The following is an 18,027-nucleotide window of genomic DNA, read 5'->3' on the forward strand; positions in this document are numbered from 1 at the left end:
CCTTTATGATTTATTCTATATTCATTTATTTTATTGCACTTTGGGTGAAAGTTTACGGAGCAAATTAGGTTTATTTTCAACAATTTATACATTTTTTTTTGTTTTGTTTCTTGATATTAGTTGCAATTCCCTCAATGTAACAGTACTCTCTTCACTTTCTGTGTTCCTCGTTTCCATTCATCCTTGTTTCCTACCTGTGTGTACCACTGTTTTTGGGCAAAAAGTGTTGCCTTTTTGGATTCTATGGTTGATTGTTCTGAGGGTTATGTTCTGTACAGATATTATTATTCACTTTATGGCTCTACCTATTTGGTTGAAAGGTGATCCTCAGGGGTGGGTTCAGTTTTGAGTTTTTAGGGTGTATAAGGGCCATTGTTTTAGGGGTTCCACCAGTTTCCACCAGGCCAATAATTCTGGTCTATTTTATGGTTTCAGATTTTGCTCTACACATTTGTCCCATTCTGTCCAGGACATTCTACTATGATCCTAATCAATGCAGTCATTATGATAGTTGAGCGCTATTTAGTTCATCCAGTCTCAGGGTAGTAGAGGCTGTGGTTCACATAGTCCATTTGTCTTTTGGACTAATTATTTCCTTAATTATTTTCTTTTTTTTCCACTCTTCTTTGCTCCAGACAGGGAGAGACCAATTGTTGGATTTCAGATGGCTGCTCACAAGCTTTTAAGACCAGGGATGAAAGGGGAAGGGAGGGAAGATCACTAAGAAAAGACATGTTATTAACTTGGATAAAGGAAAGACAAAATGAAATTAAAGGGAGTTCAGCACAATAAGACCATGGCAAAGGAAGACACTGGGAGGTGCACAAGAGTCAAAGGCAATAAAGGTAAATACTACTACATTCAAAATCCTGCAGTAACAGTAATAACAAAGAATAATCTACCAGTAGCTACATAGGTAGATATACAAGCTGAATAGGTGTGAGAAGCCAAATAGGACTACACCCACAAGTATAAATAGGTGTGGCAGATGATATTTCTACATATATATTTGTATGTGCATACAGGGGCCAAACTTATGAAAACTTCTTAGCCACTGGGGAAAAAAAAAAAAAAAAAAAAACCTGAGGGAATGAGTCACTTGATTTCATAGCTGAGGACCATAGTTTCAGGACTCATCTAGGTCAATTGACATGACATAGTCCACAAAAATAACGTTTTATATCCTATTTTGGTAAGTTGTAGGGTATTAAAATGATGTCCATTTTCATTGCTTCTATTATGCATCACACTAAAAATTGTAATCAGTATAAGAAAAAGAAATAAAAGCTTATGGATTAGAAAGATAGGATTAAATTGTTTTTATTCACAAGTCTAGGTAGAAAATTCACTATACAAAGCTGCCACAAGGACCCTTGGGGTACACAGAATAAGAGCTCAGGTTTGAAACAAAAGATCAGCAGTTTAAACCAACCCAAGGGAGTAAGAGGTGGTAATGTGCTTCTGTAAGGACTACAGCCTTGGAAACCCTATGAGGCCTACTCTTTCTTATAAGAGTTGCTGTGAGTAACAGTTGACTTGACGACACAGCAGCAGCAGCAGCAGCAGCAGCAGGATCAGCAGCAGCAGCAAAGCTATTAGATCTAAAAAAAGAGTTTCATAAAGTTGCAGGACACAAGATCAATATATAAAAATAAAAATAAAAAAAGACCAAACTTACTGTCTGATAGAGACTGGTGGAAACCCCAGTGCAGTACATGTTTCGTTCTTTCAAGCCTAGAGTGGAACTCACCACTGTAGCTCAACTTAGGCCTGTATGATGAACAACACCAGGGAGGTATGCACTCTCTAAAACAACAAATCATATGAGATCAAAAGGCAGTATTTGCCCAGGTAAAAAGCTCCCAAGGAAGGAAGGAATAGGAAAAAAGAGCGATGGAAACAGTAACCACAGGAAGAAAATAGAAAGATTGCTGTTACATTGTGGGGATTGTAATCAATGTCACAAATCAAAACTTTTATGAATAATTGAATGGAAAAACAATTTGCTCTGTAAACTTTCATGCAAATCAAACTAAAAAAAAAAAAAAAAGACTGACATGTTATTGGAGATAATGAGCTTGGTGTTTCATATGTAAGTCAGAAGCAACAATGGGACATCATGATCAAAGAGTCTGCTAGACGCTCAATATATGAAATCTGAGTTTATGAAAGGACACATTCAGAGACATTTTTAGAAACTGCAAGCAGAAAACAAGTATGAGGCAGTTCAACTCATGGAAGAAATTCTTTTCCAAAGAATACTAAGGCCCTCTGGGATGATAAAGTCTGCCTTATACCACTGACAACTAGAAACTTAAAACTTCTGGTTACTTATAGAAGACTAAAAAGAATTCAGTCACCAAGAAATATGAAGTTCTAATATGTGTTATTACATAAATGAACGTTGAAAACACAACCTTAATCTTCATTCATTGTTGGCAGGATTGTAAAATAATATAGTAGCCATAGAAAACAATTTGGAGGTTCCTCAAAAAATTGAACAGAATTACCATATGATCCAGCAATTCCATTCCTAGGTATATAAATAAAAGAATTAAAAACAAAAATGCAGATACTTGTACAGCAGTGTTCATCACAGCACAATTCACAGTAGCCAAAAGGTGGAAAGAGCTTAAATGTCCATCAATGGATAAGAGATAAATATATAATCAAAATGTAGTATATACATTATTATTATTCAGCCATAAAAAGAAATGAAATCTGATAAACGCTACTACATGAATTAACCTTGGAAACGTTATGCTGCGTGAAATAAGTCAGTCATGAAAAACATATTGTATTCTGTTGTTGTTGGGTGCCATCAAGTTGTCTCCGACTCATAGCGACCTTATGTACAGCAGAACGAAACACTGCCCAGTCCTGTGCCAGCCTCATGATCCCTACTATACCTGAGCCCATCACTGCAGCCACTGTGTCTATCCATCTCATTGAAGGCCTTACCCTTTTTCACTGACCCTCCACTTTACAAAGCATAATATCCTTCTCCAGAGATGGTCCCTTCTGACAACAGTACCAAAGTAGGTGAGACGAAGTCTGGCCATTCTCACTTCCAAGGAGCATTCCGGCTGCGCTTCTTCTAGGACAGATTTATTAGTTCTTTTAGCAGTTCATGGTAGTTTCAGCATTCTTTGCCAACACCACAACTCAAAAAAGCATAGACTCTTGTTTGGTCTTCCTTATTTGCTGTCCAGCTCTCACATGTATATGAGGCGATTGAAAATACCATGGCTTAAGTTAGGTGCACCTTAGTTTTCAAGGAGACATCTTTGCTCTTCAGCACTCGAAAGAGGTCTTTTGCAGCTGATTTGTCCAATGCAATATGTCGTCTTGACGTCTTGACTGCTGCTTCCATTGGTGTTGATTGCAGAACCAAGTAATATGAGGTCTTTGACAACTTCAATCTTTTCTCCATTTATTGTGACGCTGCTTATTGGTCCATTTGTGAGGATTTTTTGTTTTCTTTATTTTGAGATGTAATCCATACTGCAGACTGTAGTCTTTAATCTTCATCAATAAGTGCTTCAAGTCATCTCACTTCCAGCAAACAAGGTTATGTCCTTTCCATATTGCAGGTTGTTAATGAGTCTTCCTCCAATCCTGATGCCACGTTCTTCTTCATATAGTCCAGCTTCTTGGATTATCTGTTCAGTATACAGATTGAATAAGTATAGTTACAAAGATACAACCCTGACGCACTCCCTTCCTGATTTTAAACCATGCAGTATCCCCTTGTTCTGTTCAAACAACAGATTCCGGTCTAGGAACAGGTTCCTCATGAGCACAATGAAGTTATCTGGAATTCCCATTCTTCTCAATGTTATGCATAATTTGTTATGATCCACACAATCAAATGCTTTTGCATAGTCACTAAAACACAAGTAAATATCTTTCTGGCATTCTCTGCTCTCAGCCAAGATCCATCTTACATCAGTAATGACATCCCTCTTTCCACATCTTCTTCTGAATCCAGCTTGCATTCCTGAAAGTTCCCGGTCAATATACCATTGCAACCATGTTTGAATTATCTTCAGTAAGATTTTATTTGCATGTGATATTAATGATATTTTTTGATAATTTCCACTTTCTGTGGGATCACCTTTCTTTGGAATGGGTACAAATGGGAATGTCTTCCAGCCAGTTGTCCAGGTAGCTATCTTCCAAATCTTCTGGCATAGATGAGTGATTGCCTTTAGATGAGTATCCATTTGTTGAAACATCTCAATGGCTCAATTCCTGGAGCCTTATTCTTTGCCAATTCCTTCAGTTTAGCTTCTACTTCTTCCTTCAGTACCACTGGTTCTTGATCATATGCCACCTCCTGAAATGGATGAACATCGACCAATTCTTTTCAGTACAGTGACTCTGTGTACTCCTTCCAACTTCTTTTGATGTTTCTTCCTTCATTCAATATTTGCCCACAGAATCTTTCAATATTGCAACTCAAGGCTTGAATTTTTTCTGCAGTTCTTTCAGTTTGAGAAATGCTGAGCATGTTCTTTCCTTTCAGATTTCTAACTCCAGATCTTTGCACATTTCATTATAATAATTGACTTTGTCTTCTTGAGATGCTCTTTGAAATCTGTTCAGTTCTTTTATCTTGTTAGTTCTTCATTTGCTTTAGCTACTCTCTGCTCCAGGGCAAATTTCAGAGTGTCTTCTGACATCCATTTTGGTCTTTTCTTTCTTTCCTGTCTTTTTTATGACCTTTTGCTTTCTTCATGGATGATGTTCTTGATGTCATCCCACAATTCCTCTGGTTTTTGGTCCTTGGTGTTCAATGCATCAAATCTGTTCTTTAGATGGTCTCTAAATCCAGGAGGGATATAATCGAGGTCATATTTTGGCTCTTACGGACTTGTTTTAATTTTCTTCAACTTCAACTTGACCTTGCATATGAAAAGTTGATGGTCTATTACACAGTCAGCTCCTGGCATTATTTTGGATGAAGATACTGAGCTTCTCCATCATCTCTTTCCACAGATGCAGTCAATCTTATTCCCGTGTACTCCACGTGTATAACCACCGTTTATGTTGTTGAAAAGGTATCTGCAACAAATAAATTGTTGGTCTTGCAAAAGTCTATCATATGATCTCCAGCATCATTCTATCATTAAGGCCATATTTTCTAACTACCAGTGATTCTTTTTTGTTTCCAATATTTTGCATTCTGATCACCAGTGATAATGAACACATCTTGAATCCACGTTTGGTCAATTTCAGACTGCAGAAGTTGGTAAAAATCTTCAATTTCCTCATTTTGCCTAGCTATATACACTCATGATTTGTACATGTTTCCATCTGTAGTTATCCTTCAATTAAAAAATTTATTTAAAAATCTTGAAGATAAAGGCAAATGAGTCTTTGAAAAACAATCATTCAAACAAACAAAAAGTAATAATAAAGGCAACAAGAAACTCCAAAAAAAGCAAAAGCTATGAAAGAGCGTCAAGGCCCAAACAGAAGGAAACACTAGTAACTGAAAGTTCCAGAAAAACAGAGAATTCACTGTTTATTATTAGGAATGTCTTTCTTTAAATGACCCCATTCAACCTAAGAACAACATATGGAAGATTTGGTTGTAATTGCAGTATAGAACGTAAATGTTAACAATCTTTGCAATGTAAAAATAAATACACATAGCTAAAACAGGAAAGCTGGACAAAACAGTAGGGGTGGTTAAAGGGGAGATGAGAAATTGATTGCAACTGATAGAATGAGAAATTAAAATATGAGATTAAATAGGTTATCCACAAAATATTCCAGGAGTGAGAAAAGTACATAGAAGCAGCAAGACTGGCCATGTATTACTAAGTATTTTAACTGGATTTTAGGAGCTCTGGTGGCATAATCCCTAAGGCATTTGATTGCTAACCAGAAGGCTGGTGGTTCAAACCCACCAGCCATTCCTCGGAAGGAAGGCTGGGCAATCTACTTCTGTAGAAATACAGGCTTGGAAACCCAAGGAGGGGTCACTATGAGTTGCAATCAACTCTATGGCAGTGAGTTTGATTTTTTTTGTAATGGATACAGGCATGTTTTTTTTCTATACTATTCCGCCTACTTTTACTTACTACTTTCCCATGATAAAAAATAATTTTTTTTTTTCTTTTGGAAAAGGCAACTGAGAGAAGAGCAAAACATAATAAATCTGTCAAACACTGGAAAGAAAGAAAGGGGGGAAGTAATTAAATCTTTCAAGGCTAGGAATAAATAAAGTTGAAACACTGAGAAACAGGGTATAAATATTATTCAAAGTTATGGAGACAACTAGAAATGGTTACAAAGGGTTACCTCTGAGAAGTCAAACTGGTAGTAGAGATGTGAGGGATGGTAATCTTTACCACTACCAGCTTTCTTCAAAAACTGGTTATCATTTTAATTGAGTATTTTTAATTAAAATGATTTTATTTTAAAGACTGATAAAATAAATGCTTAATAAAAAAAATAGTGGCAGTTAAGATGCTTAATTATTTATACTTTATATAAACAATTAGCTCACAAAACAGAGGGTCTATAATACATTATATTTTAAAGAATATTACCAAATACTTTAAATACTATTCTTAAATATATTATAATTTTTAGATTATACTATCTTAAAATGAAAATAAGTTATCCCATCAAATTACATGCTAATTTAAACTAAATAATAATTTAATAAATAATTAAAGAATAATGAAACTTGGGAGTCATTAAAAATTATTCCTATATTTACTACTATGATTCAAGATCTAAGAAAATCAATTTATCATATTTTTAAGCTGTCAAGTTTTAATTAAAAAGCAGATTACAGCAGTACAATAAAACAAATTATCTTACCTCTTTTTCTTCACCAACTTGGTCCAAACTCTCATGACTTGAAGGATTATATGGAATTACTGAAAACCCAATCCCAAACATTGAAAAAAAAAAAGTGAGGGGGAGAGGAAAAAGAACATAGCATCCATGAACTGAGTTTGACATAAAAATTTTCTCAATTTATCATAAAAAAGACCAGACTTACTAGTCTGAGACAATGGTGGAATTCCCAAGGCTAAGGCCTTTAGTCACCCTTCAGGCCTGAAACTGAACTCCCTCCAGTGGGTCAATTTTCAGCCAGACAAGAGACAGTTACTTCTATAAGGTGAATAGTAACACTAGGCAGGTATGCATTCCTTAGAACAATCAACCATTCGAGATTAGAAGGGCAGCATTTGCCCAAGGACTAAGTTAGAAGGCAGGAAAGGTTAGGAAAGGAGGAGGATGGAAACTGAACACAAGGGAGGAAGTGAGATGAGTGATGTTACACTGTGGGGGTTGTAGTCAATGATATGAAACAAAATGTGTATGAATTGTTTTGTGTATGAACTAATTTGTTCTGTATGTCTTCGCCCAAATTATAATAAAAAGTTAAAAAAAAAAAACCTCTCAATTTGATTTTGCTTTACTTCTGAATATGTCTTCATTACTTAAAATTAAATACCTGTTCTAGTAATAACAAGGGAGCTCTGGTGGCATAATGCCTAACGCATTTGACTGCTAACCAGAAGGCTAGAGGTTCAAAGCCACCAGTCACTCCACAGAAGGAAGGTTGGACAATCTACTTCCATAGTGATACCGCCTCAGAAACCCAAGGAGTCAGATCCACCTCCATGGCAGTAGTTTGAGAGTAATAACAAATTGTACGTAAGAATGACTCAAATTATAATCTTTCCCAGGAGAAAAGAGAGCAAGGACCAACCTGGAAGCTAAGTACTAGATTTAGAAAATATTTTTCCTATTTTTAAAACATATCTCCTTACAAATTAATTGAACAACTTCTATAAGGGTGACTCTATAAACGGTATTTAATTATTTTAGTATGACTTTTCACTCACTTCATTTATACTCAAACTTCTACTACATAGGACAATAAAGAACTGACAAAGAGAAGACACTAGGCTATTCCTTGAAGCTACTCAGCGCAGATAAGCCCATATTTCAGATAATCAGCTTTTTCCAAGACTAAGAAACCATACTCTGTCTTTCCAGAAAACCTCTCTTGCCTTCCCTTTCCTGATTCAGCCCAGATCAGGGTACTGTTTCCTTTAATTGATCTCTAATGTTTCCAGAGAGGTATTTAAAATTTTGTACATATTTGACATTGTAACTCATATGATCAATGTTTAACTTTCCAGACTGCATTTTTATATATTTTACATAAACTCTTCTTTTAATAATAAAGCTTTTAATAAAACAGGTCATTTGAACATTGCCATAATATTAGTATATTTGGCCCACAAGATCAACTGTATATTTTCTCATTATTGAAAAAAAAGCTAGGTTTGTTGAATTAAAAAGATTTCAAAAAATTTACCTGAATGAGAGAAAACTCAGTTTATATAGTTATATTTTATAATGCCAACTATGTGTGTTTAGTATTATGATTGATCTTACCACCATAAAAATTTAGGAAGAACAGAGTCATCACAAGAAGTCTTTGAGTGCTACTTTGTTAATGAACAACAGTTCGTGCCATCATAATTCTCACCTGTCTGTGCATGGTCCGGATGCATGGATGTCTGATCCATGGGCATCATTGGCTCCTACAAACATTTCCAAAGATGAAATAACTCAGTGAATTCTTTCAAAATTCCCATAGATTTTACAAATCCAGAAGTACATTACTTCAATAAGATACAGCATAATAAAATTTAAATTTGAAGAAATGTAACTTGTTACTATATTTAATTTTATTATATGAAACGATACACTATTTCTGTGAATGAGGTAATCCCCTCCTGGCCAGCGGTTTGAACTCACCAGGGCTGCTCTTTAGGAGAAAATACCTGGCAATCTGCTTCTATAAAAATAACAGCTTAGGAAACCCTGTGAGGCAGTTCCACTACATCCCATAGGGTCACTGTGAGTCGGAATCAACCCGACAGCACACAACAACAACAAAAACCTGTATTTGTGAATGAGGTAATGTTAGTCACATTCTACAGATAACAGAAGACAACACGAAACTAATTTTAGACCATCGAAGAGAAATCAAATTATACTTCAAAGGAAATTCCTGTACTCTGACTTATTTCTCTTCTATACTACTTACTCTTCCTTTGAGTCCCTTTAAAGGGGGCTCTTGGCTCACTTTAAGTCCCTGGCAAAAGGAGTCTCTAGAACATACATTATTTAGCTGAGAACAAGAGATAGGCTTCAGCATGTCTAAAAATCTCTTAAAATAACATGCAATTTTTTGTGGGTTTCCCAATTTTCTGGAGATTCTCAAAGGTGTCAGTGGCCCAGTAAGTTAAAAGAAATACCTACTAGAAAATGACTTAACCAACTAACTGCCAATAACCTTGGGAACAATACTAATTCAAATCAAATTTTTACTAATTCATTAATTTGGATCTAAGTTTAACGAATTCCAGTAAGAAAGAGATAAAATCAAGAAGGATCATAGTCATAAAGTTATAGCTTACCACCCACCCCACCCCACCCCACAACTATAAACTCAATCCTAAATTTATATGAACTAGCTAAATAATTCCAATACCAAAAGGTCAATACCAATATTAATCTACTTTCACTATGTCCAAAGAAGATCTATGAATATGTTAACATCATTTTAGAGGACAATTTAGAAGGATATATCCAAATCTTCATAAAAATGCATATTCTTTAATCTAGTAATTCTAATTCTGGATTCTTAAGGAAATAGTAATATTTATTTACTGTGAAGTTCATTATCATTTTCTTCATAAGAAAATCTGGAAACAACTCAAATATTTAATCATAGAGAACAGGTTAAATTAATTATGGTATAAAAATGTACATGAGGTCACCAGGAGTTGTAATCCACTCAACAGCAATTGGTTTTTATAAACATATAATAAACTATTGTGCTAAAAATAAGGAAAATATATTCTATAATCTATATTGATATAGAAAGATGACCAAAATAGATTGTTCAGTAAGAAAAATGGGTTAGAATAAACAGTATGTGTATAATAGGATCTCACTTTCATTTTAAAAGTATGGGAAACAAAGAAACACAACCAAATATTATGTGCTTTCTGATGGAAAACACACCACCTTCTATGAAAGGAATCTTAAAAAAAATTCCACACAAAACAAAAACGTGTAATCTGAGTAAGCCTCCAGATCCAACTACTATATACAGGGAATAAAGAGGGCAGAAGAACACATTAGACATCACCATGGAGAAGCAATGAGGAAAATTCTGTGCCACTCTAAATGACAAACCCAGTTTCTTCTATAAAAAAATTGTAAGGGGCAAAAAAAAAGAGGAAAAGGGAAAGATGAAGGGGAAACCAGTAAATTAAAAACTATCTAATTGAGGTAATAATTATTTGCAAGATATGAACTTTAATTGTAAGATTCTGATTCATAATAAAAACTGTTAAAAAAAATTTATAAGACAACTGAAAATTAAAGCACTGCCTGGATAACTATTTAATATAGGCAACTTGATTTTTAGTTAGTTTTTAAAGAGTCCTTATCGTTTTTAGTCATTATTACATATTGAAATATATATAGTACATACAGAGGTGCATACTTAGGCAAATATAAAATATTCACTTCAAAATAATATGAGGTAGGGGAAGGTAACTGGGTAGAGGTATAGAAACAAGACTGTCCATGAGTTGATAACCATTGGAGTTATGGACAGTGACTGGAACATGGGGGTTCATTATACTGCTCCATCTGCCTTTATATATATTTAAATTTTTTCCATATAGAAAAACTTGAAATATTTATACCTATAAATTTACACAGAAATAGTTCTAGAAAAATACTCACCAAACAATAATTATTTTTAGATAGTTTAAGGTGATTCTTATTGAATTTTTTCTTTAATTCATCTGTAATCCTTTTTATTTATCCCTATACTAAATAGGTATTAACTACATATTTAAAATAAAGGTAAAAAAATAAATTTTCAGATGTTAAAAAGCCCCCAGGAATCTCACACTACGCAATTTCGACACTTCTAACCCTTCATAACTGATCTCTGCATCTCCAGAGAATGGATGCTAGAAGGGTAGCTACAAACTAATGGTTTTACCTTAAAGAAGAGAGGAAAAAAAAAATGTCTTAAATAGTTCATCCTACATCTTTCTAAATTTAGACCAGAGAATTTTGTAGCAGGTTAAACAAAGAAGTTAATTATATTCTAGAAAACAGTATTACCCTAGTTATTTGTAAAATATGTTCAAAATTCACAGAATGTTAACAGCAATGTAAAGAATTACTACACCAATCTGCAGCAAATTTGTTGTGCTGTAGTTCCTTAGCACCTCCCTCTATTCTAGTAGTGTTATCAAATATGCTCTATTTTTAAAAAAAAGACCACTGAGTCTTACCGGTGGCAAAGAAGGTCGCCCACATTCAATTGTGACAAGTTTGTGGCACTTCTTATGGACTAATAGTTTGCAGTTAATGCACTTATATCCCTGGCGTCCAAGTCCCCATATTCGGTCAGTGCAGATGGCACAGTGTGCACGCTGAAGAGAGTAATTCAATATTTTATTAACAAAAAAGGTCAACTGTTTCCTAACATGTACTCATAAAATAGTGAAAATAAGTAGCTTTCTTCTCCAACCCAATTTCCCTCATTATGGTGTCATAAGTCCAAAAATTTTCAGTTTTCACATAATTAAGAACAATGAAAGCAGGAAAAGTGAAATTAAATTGGAAAAACATACAGCAGAGAAAACCATTCAAGGATGACTCCCAAGCAAAAATTACACTTTCCAGACTGATTAGAGGTCAAACCAAAGCTCTGATCTCTTGAAGAACCTAAAATGTCTTTTCATTTCATAATCTTTCTACTAGAAGGAAAAGGGTTTAGCTTCAAATTACATTAATGAACTAAGAATGTAGCATTAGTTTTAGGATGAAAATAGACTAAACTATATACACTTGTAGTTACTAAGAACAGTTGAAAAATCTGGGCTTCTAGAGATAGACTGCCTAGGTTCAAATCTTAGTTCTGTCGCTGACATCTTGGGCAAGTTACTTAACTCCCTATACCTCAGTTTCCTTATCAATAAAATGGAAATATATAGTGCCTACCTCACAAGGTTTTGTGAGGATTAAATGAGTAAATATGTAAAGCATTTGAAACAGTGTCTGGTACATAGTAAAAGCTAGATAAGTGCTTGCTATCATTTTCTAAACAATGAAAATTAAAATTATAACATTAATTGTTCATTTTCTGGCTACCTGGAATTTTATATAGATATTTAAAAAGAAAGAAAGAAACCTTTCTTAAAGCTATGTAACCATATAATCACAGTGAAACCTATGAAAGCTGGAACTTGAGGGACTGCCTTGTTTTTCCAGGTCTTACAAGTTGTCACCTTTGATAGGATGCAATCTTACCACTTATTTTATCTCTCCTTTTAGTGGAAAATATTTGTGTTTCCCTTCTCTGACGGGATTCTGCCAACACAGATTCCAGCTTTTACAGGTTTTACTACAAACCAATTGGAAACATTTTTTTCAGAGTGAAAGAAGATGTTATTAAAAATTACCTCTGGACAATAGTAGTATTACCCCAGACAAACTAGGAACATAGGGCCACCCAACTTATTTCATTTTTTAAAGGGAATAAGAAGACTACTTTTCTTTCATATTAGAAATGAAGATAATAGATGTCTCCAATTGTCAACATTCAATAAAGTAAATATACCCTGTTGAAACGCTTGGCTTGGAAAGTGTGTCCATTTGCACAATAAAGCTTTCTCCAGCGGCGAGCACCTCGGCGGTAGATGGATTCTAAAGAAAGGTTTAAAATTTTAAATTAAAAAAAGGGAGAATGTGAATAAAAGTCATTTTATAATTAAGTCTGTTAATTCTTTTCATGATTTTCACTGCAAGAAGAAAAGCTATAAAAACCTGAAACTGAAAGAATAAAATACATATACTACAAGAGACTAGAAGAAAATCAAGCCCAGGAAGTATGTTTGAGTAACTATTACTCTTCCCTCCCCCAAACTTTTGTTTTTCTTTTGTATTTTTTAATGCACTCTATTTTTTAGAGCAGTTATTTAAGTTTTACAGAAAAATTGTGAAGAAAGTACAGAGTTCTCTCCTGTACACAGTTTCTCCTTTTATTAACAACTTGTAATAGTGTGGAACATTTGAAAAAATTGATGAAACAATATTGACACATTCTCACTTTTGACAAATGAATAATGTCATGTATCTACCATTACAGCATTATGCAGAACAATTTCACTGCCCTTAAAATGCCCTGTGCTTTTTACCTATTCATCCTTTTCCCCCACCAACCACAGGTCTTTTTTATTATCTTTATAGTTTTGGAATCAAGAGCTCTGATGGCGCAGCGGTTAAAGCATTTGGTTGCCAACTAAAAGGTTGGCAGTTTGAACCCACCAGCCACTCCATGGGAGAAAGATGAGGCAGTCTGCTCCTGTAGGGTTGATATGAGTCAGAACTGACTCAAAGGCAGTGGGTTTCATTTGGATAGCTTTGGCATTATATACTGCATATATGCACTTAAGGTTCCTTCATGTCTTTCACATGTGAATATTTCATTTCTTTTTAATGTTAAATATTACTCCATTGTATGGATGTACCACTATTCCTTTATCCATTTACCTACTTAAGGACATTTTGATTTCTTCTAATTTTTGGCAATGATACTAAATAAAGGAGCTCTGGTAGCATAGTGCCTAAGGCACTTGACTGCTAACCAGAAGGCTGGCGGTTCAAACCACTCCTCGAAAGGAAGATGGGGCAATCTACTTCCATAGTGATGATGCCTCGGCAACCCAAGGAGGGGTCGCTATGAGTTGGGTCCGACTTGACGGCACATAACAACATACTAAATAAAGCTGCTATAAACATACCCCTTCCAACTTCTTATTTTGAAATCTGTTTAAGCCCACAGAAAATTTGAAAGAATAAAACAAGAAGCACCTGTATATTTTTCACCTAGATTCATAATTAGCATTTTGCCAAATTTGCTTTCTGCTCTGTATACATACACTTTTTTTTCTGAATTATCTGAAAGTAAGTTACAGACATCATGTCTGCATCCTTAAATACCTAGTATCCACTGCTTGAGATTAAGAACATTCATCTTTACTCTACACAACCACAGTACCATTATCACATCTTAGAAAATTAACATTTCAATATCAGCTACGATATAGGCCATAAGCAAATTTCCCTAACTGTCGCCAAAATATCTTTCACAGTAATTTTTTTTTCAATCCGGAATCTAGTCAGGATGCAGTCTGCATTTGTTTATCTCTTTTGTCTTTTAATGTATTCTAAAGTATTTACTCTAACTTTTTGCTGTTGTTTTTCATGATGTAGGCTTTTTTCAACAGAGTACAGGCTGTTACAGGCTGTTGTCTTGTAGAATGGCCCATGTTCTGGATTTGTCTGTTTCAAAAAGTAAATGCTTTTGGCAAAAAAATTACATAGATGATGTGTATTTTTTATTGCATCATATCACAAGGAATGTAACTATCAGATTGCTGACTTCCATTACTGGTGTTTGATCACCTAAAGGTAGCGATTGCTAGCTCTCTTCATTGTAGAGCTATACTTTATTTTTGCAAGTAATCTAGAGTGAAATTTTGTAATGACAAGAATAGTCTCTGTGGCAGTTAAGTTTACATGTCAACTTGGCTGGGGGCTGCTGGATGTAGTTACTCCCCATGGTGAGACTGGTAATCAACTCCATGGTAGAATCTACTGGAGCAGCTGAGTAGCTACTTTAGGGATATTGTCTGCTTCCAGTATATACATATATTTGAGGATGGTCTCTAGCTTTTGGCACGTTTGAATCCCGCCTGTACCCAAGTCATTATTCAGCAGGCTGCCATGTTGTCTGCTAATCTTGGGACTCTTAATGTACTTGAATCAATGGCCTGCCATGTGGTTTGATAATATTGGGACTGTGCCTTGTTACTTGTTGAGCTTGAGTTTGTCAGCCTCAGCAGCAAGTTGCTGCCTGAGTGAAGAAAAGCCTCTAGCTTCAGTGGACCGGGAGCAAGAGACAGCGTTGAAACCCAAGGTTAAGGGGCTTTCACCCAGCCTCTAGAGCATGGCACTTTGAACTCGGACTTCTAGCCTCCAAAACTGTAAGAGAATAAACTCCTGTCTGTTCAAGTCACCCATTTGTGGTATTTTCTGTTAGAGCAGCATGAAGTAACCAAAACAGTCTCTTCCCCAACAACTTTTCATCCAATGACTTTTACATTAATACTTTTCCTAAACATACTTATAAAAAGGTTCTAAAAGATCAAATCTAGTTCATCTTCATAATTTTGGTAAAGTTAATCGCTATTACATATAATGACTGTTGTTGTTGTTGTTGTTGTTATGTGCCATCGAGTCGGCCAGGACTTATAGCAACCCCCCCCTTGGGTTTCCGAGGCAGTATCACTACGGAAGTAGGATTGCCCAAACTTCCTTCCGAGGAATGGCTGGTGGGTTTGAACCGCCAGCCTTCTGGTTAGCAGTCAAGTGCTTTTAGCCACTATGCTACCAGAGCTCCTCATATAATGACTAATACTCATTAACTGTTAATACTGTGGAAGATTCCATTTCACTTCTAAACTTCTATTTTAAACAGACATAGTATGTGTTTACTATTTAAAATTAAGGCAAAAGAGACCAATCCCAGTGTCTTGAATTACAAATACTGAGACAGTATAATAGAACCTAAAATATAGATGCTTTTATTTTTAATAATTTTTTCTGCTAGCAGCAGCCAAAGCAGAAAATTTCTGTTAATAGAGTTTAAACTAAAATAATATCATGTTTCAGAAGCTTTCACGAACTACACTTTAACATACCTTAAATCTAAACATTTCACTGGTTGCCTAGGAATTTAGAGGGCCAAAAGACACATTAATAGTTATCATTTTTCCTCCATGTTCTACTTCAATAATATCTATAGTGAGGGGAGAAAGTGGTGTCAAAATCCCCACCAATAAAATTTAAAGCGGGAAAGTGAGTGTGAAGTAGAATGAAAAGTTAGCAAATTATTATCTGGGAAGTAAACTACAGATCTGTAATCAATATGCAGATGGGACTCTGGCACCAAGATTTGCTAAAATGGCAAGTCTTTTAAAATTCTGGCTCCAGACAAAAAGAAAATAGCTGCTTCTCTATCAGCTCTGCAAAGGCAACATACATATGGCTTTAACCAATCTGCCACTGAACTCCAGTGCGATGTTGTTGCTGCTGCTGTTATCGAGTCTACTTCAATTCATAACATCGCTATGTGTGCAGAGTAGCACTGTTTGATACGATTTCCAAGACTGAGCCTTACAGAAGCAGATCATCAGGCCTATCTTCAGAGGCACCTCTGAGTGGGCTCAAACCCCCAAGGTGTACAAAGTGGTTAAGTGTCGTTGAGCACTTAACCATTTGTACCACCCAAGAACTCCATTATGTATGTATCTATGTATGTATGTGCATATGCATATACATATATGTACATATGTATGCATGTATGTGTGTATATATATAGACACAGAGATAAAGCAAACAGAAAATGCTAACAACTGGTGAACCTGGGCAAAGAACATATGGGTATCTTTGTTTCAATGAAGAAGCTCTGGTGGCATAATGCTTAAGGCATTTGACTGCTAACCAGAAGGTTGGTGGTTCAAACCAATCAGCCACTCCATGGAAGGAAGTCTACTTCCATAAAGATTTACTGCCTCAGAAACCCAAAGGGGTCGCTATCAGTTGGAATCAACTTGATGGCAGTGAGTTTGGTTTGGTTTTGGTTTGTTTCAATGTTGTTGTAATTTCTGTGTAAGTTTCAAAATTTCTGAAATTCAATAGTGGAAAGAAACACTATTTAAAATTACATTTAGGGAGTTTCCGCAAGATGGTGGACTAGGCAGAAGGACTGCACAGACCCTCTTCAACAAAGAAAAGGGAAACCAATTTACACAGACACAGAAGATAATCTTGGACCCCTGAGCTTTGAAAGGAAGGTTACAGAAGTGGACTATACCCCAACTAGCATAAGAATTTGCGTGGAAATACCAAAAAAGGAGACATACGGAGCTGTGGTCTGGCAGCGACCTGAGCAACCCTGACGGCACAGATGGCTTGGACACTCCCGAGCAGCGGTAGGACCTAAAAATCACCCTGCTAGCCAGGGACTGCACGGACTGTGCACGGTGGCTGGGGAACAAACAGAGAAGGTGAAGAGAAAGGTGGGTTGAGCTGTGGACTTTTGCTGGTCCGGAGGGTGCCGCCATTCTGTAGGTTTAAAAAGTGGCTTGACTATTTTGGATATTTAAAGAGACAGCGCTCTCACAGATTCCTGTGGTGGTAGTTGTTGTTGTTATGTGTCGTTGAGTCAGACGTGACTCCTAGCGACCCCTCCTTGGGTTTCCGAGGCAGTATCACTACGGAAATAGATTGCCCCAACTTCCTTCCGAGGAGTGGCTGGTAGGTTTGAATCGCCAGCCTTCTGGTTAGCAGTAAAGTGCCTTAGCCACTATGCTACCAGAGCTCCCCCTGTGGTGGTAGGACTTAAGAATTAACCCAAAAATCACCCTGCTAGGCAGGGACTGCACAGAAGATGGTGCATAGTGGCTGGGGAACAAACGGAGAAGGTGAAGAGAAAGGTGGGCTGAGCTGTGGACTTCTGCCGGTCCGGAGGACACCGCCATTTTGAAGGTTTAAAAAGTGGCTTGACTATTTTGGATATTTAAAGAGACAGCACTCTTGCAGATTCCTGGGGCTTAATAACACATTCTGCTTTCTAGCAACCCCAAGGATACCCGGGACCTGCAAGACTGACAAGTTTTTTGAAGGCTATTCGATTATAATTTGTGTCTGATTGAGTGGGAAACAATAACAGTCCCTATAAGACACAACTACACCCCACCTCCTGCAACTTCACTTACAGAGTGGCAGCCACTACCTCCTTCTCCACCAACGGGCCAACGATAAAAAACCACCAAGAAGAGCCTGAATCACCCTTGGCTGCTCTTCACAAACAGTTAA

At 36.1% G+C, this 18,027-nt stretch overlaps 1 protein-coding gene across 1 annotated transcript in view; it reads right to left on the minus strand.

Moving 5' to 3' along the window:
- Nucleotides 1-18,027, minus strand: part of PRKCI (protein kinase C iota) — a 156,242-nt gene that overhangs the window by 52,439 nt on the left and 85,776 nt on the right. The window contains exons 4-7 of the mRNA XM_007946659.1: nucleotides 12,704-12,789; nucleotides 11,373-11,513; nucleotides 8,531-8,585; nucleotides 6,841-6,899 (exon numbers count right to left, since the gene is read on the minus strand). Of these exons, the coding sequence (XP_007944850.1) occupies nucleotides 6,841-6,899; nucleotides 8,531-8,585; nucleotides 11,373-11,513; nucleotides 12,704-12,789 (341 nt within the window). The remainder of the gene's footprint in view (nucleotides 1-6,840; nucleotides 6,900-8,530; nucleotides 8,586-11,372; nucleotides 11,514-12,703; nucleotides 12,790-18,027) is intronic.

Source organism: Orycteropus afer, unplaced genomic scaffold, assembly GCF_000298275.1.
Source record: "Orycteropus afer afer isolate SDZICR_OR568_19922 unplaced genomic scaffold, OryAfe1.0 scaffold00168, whole genome shotgun sequence".
NCBI lineage: Eukaryota > Metazoa > Chordata > Mammalia > Tubulidentata > Orycteropodidae > Orycteropus > Orycteropus afer.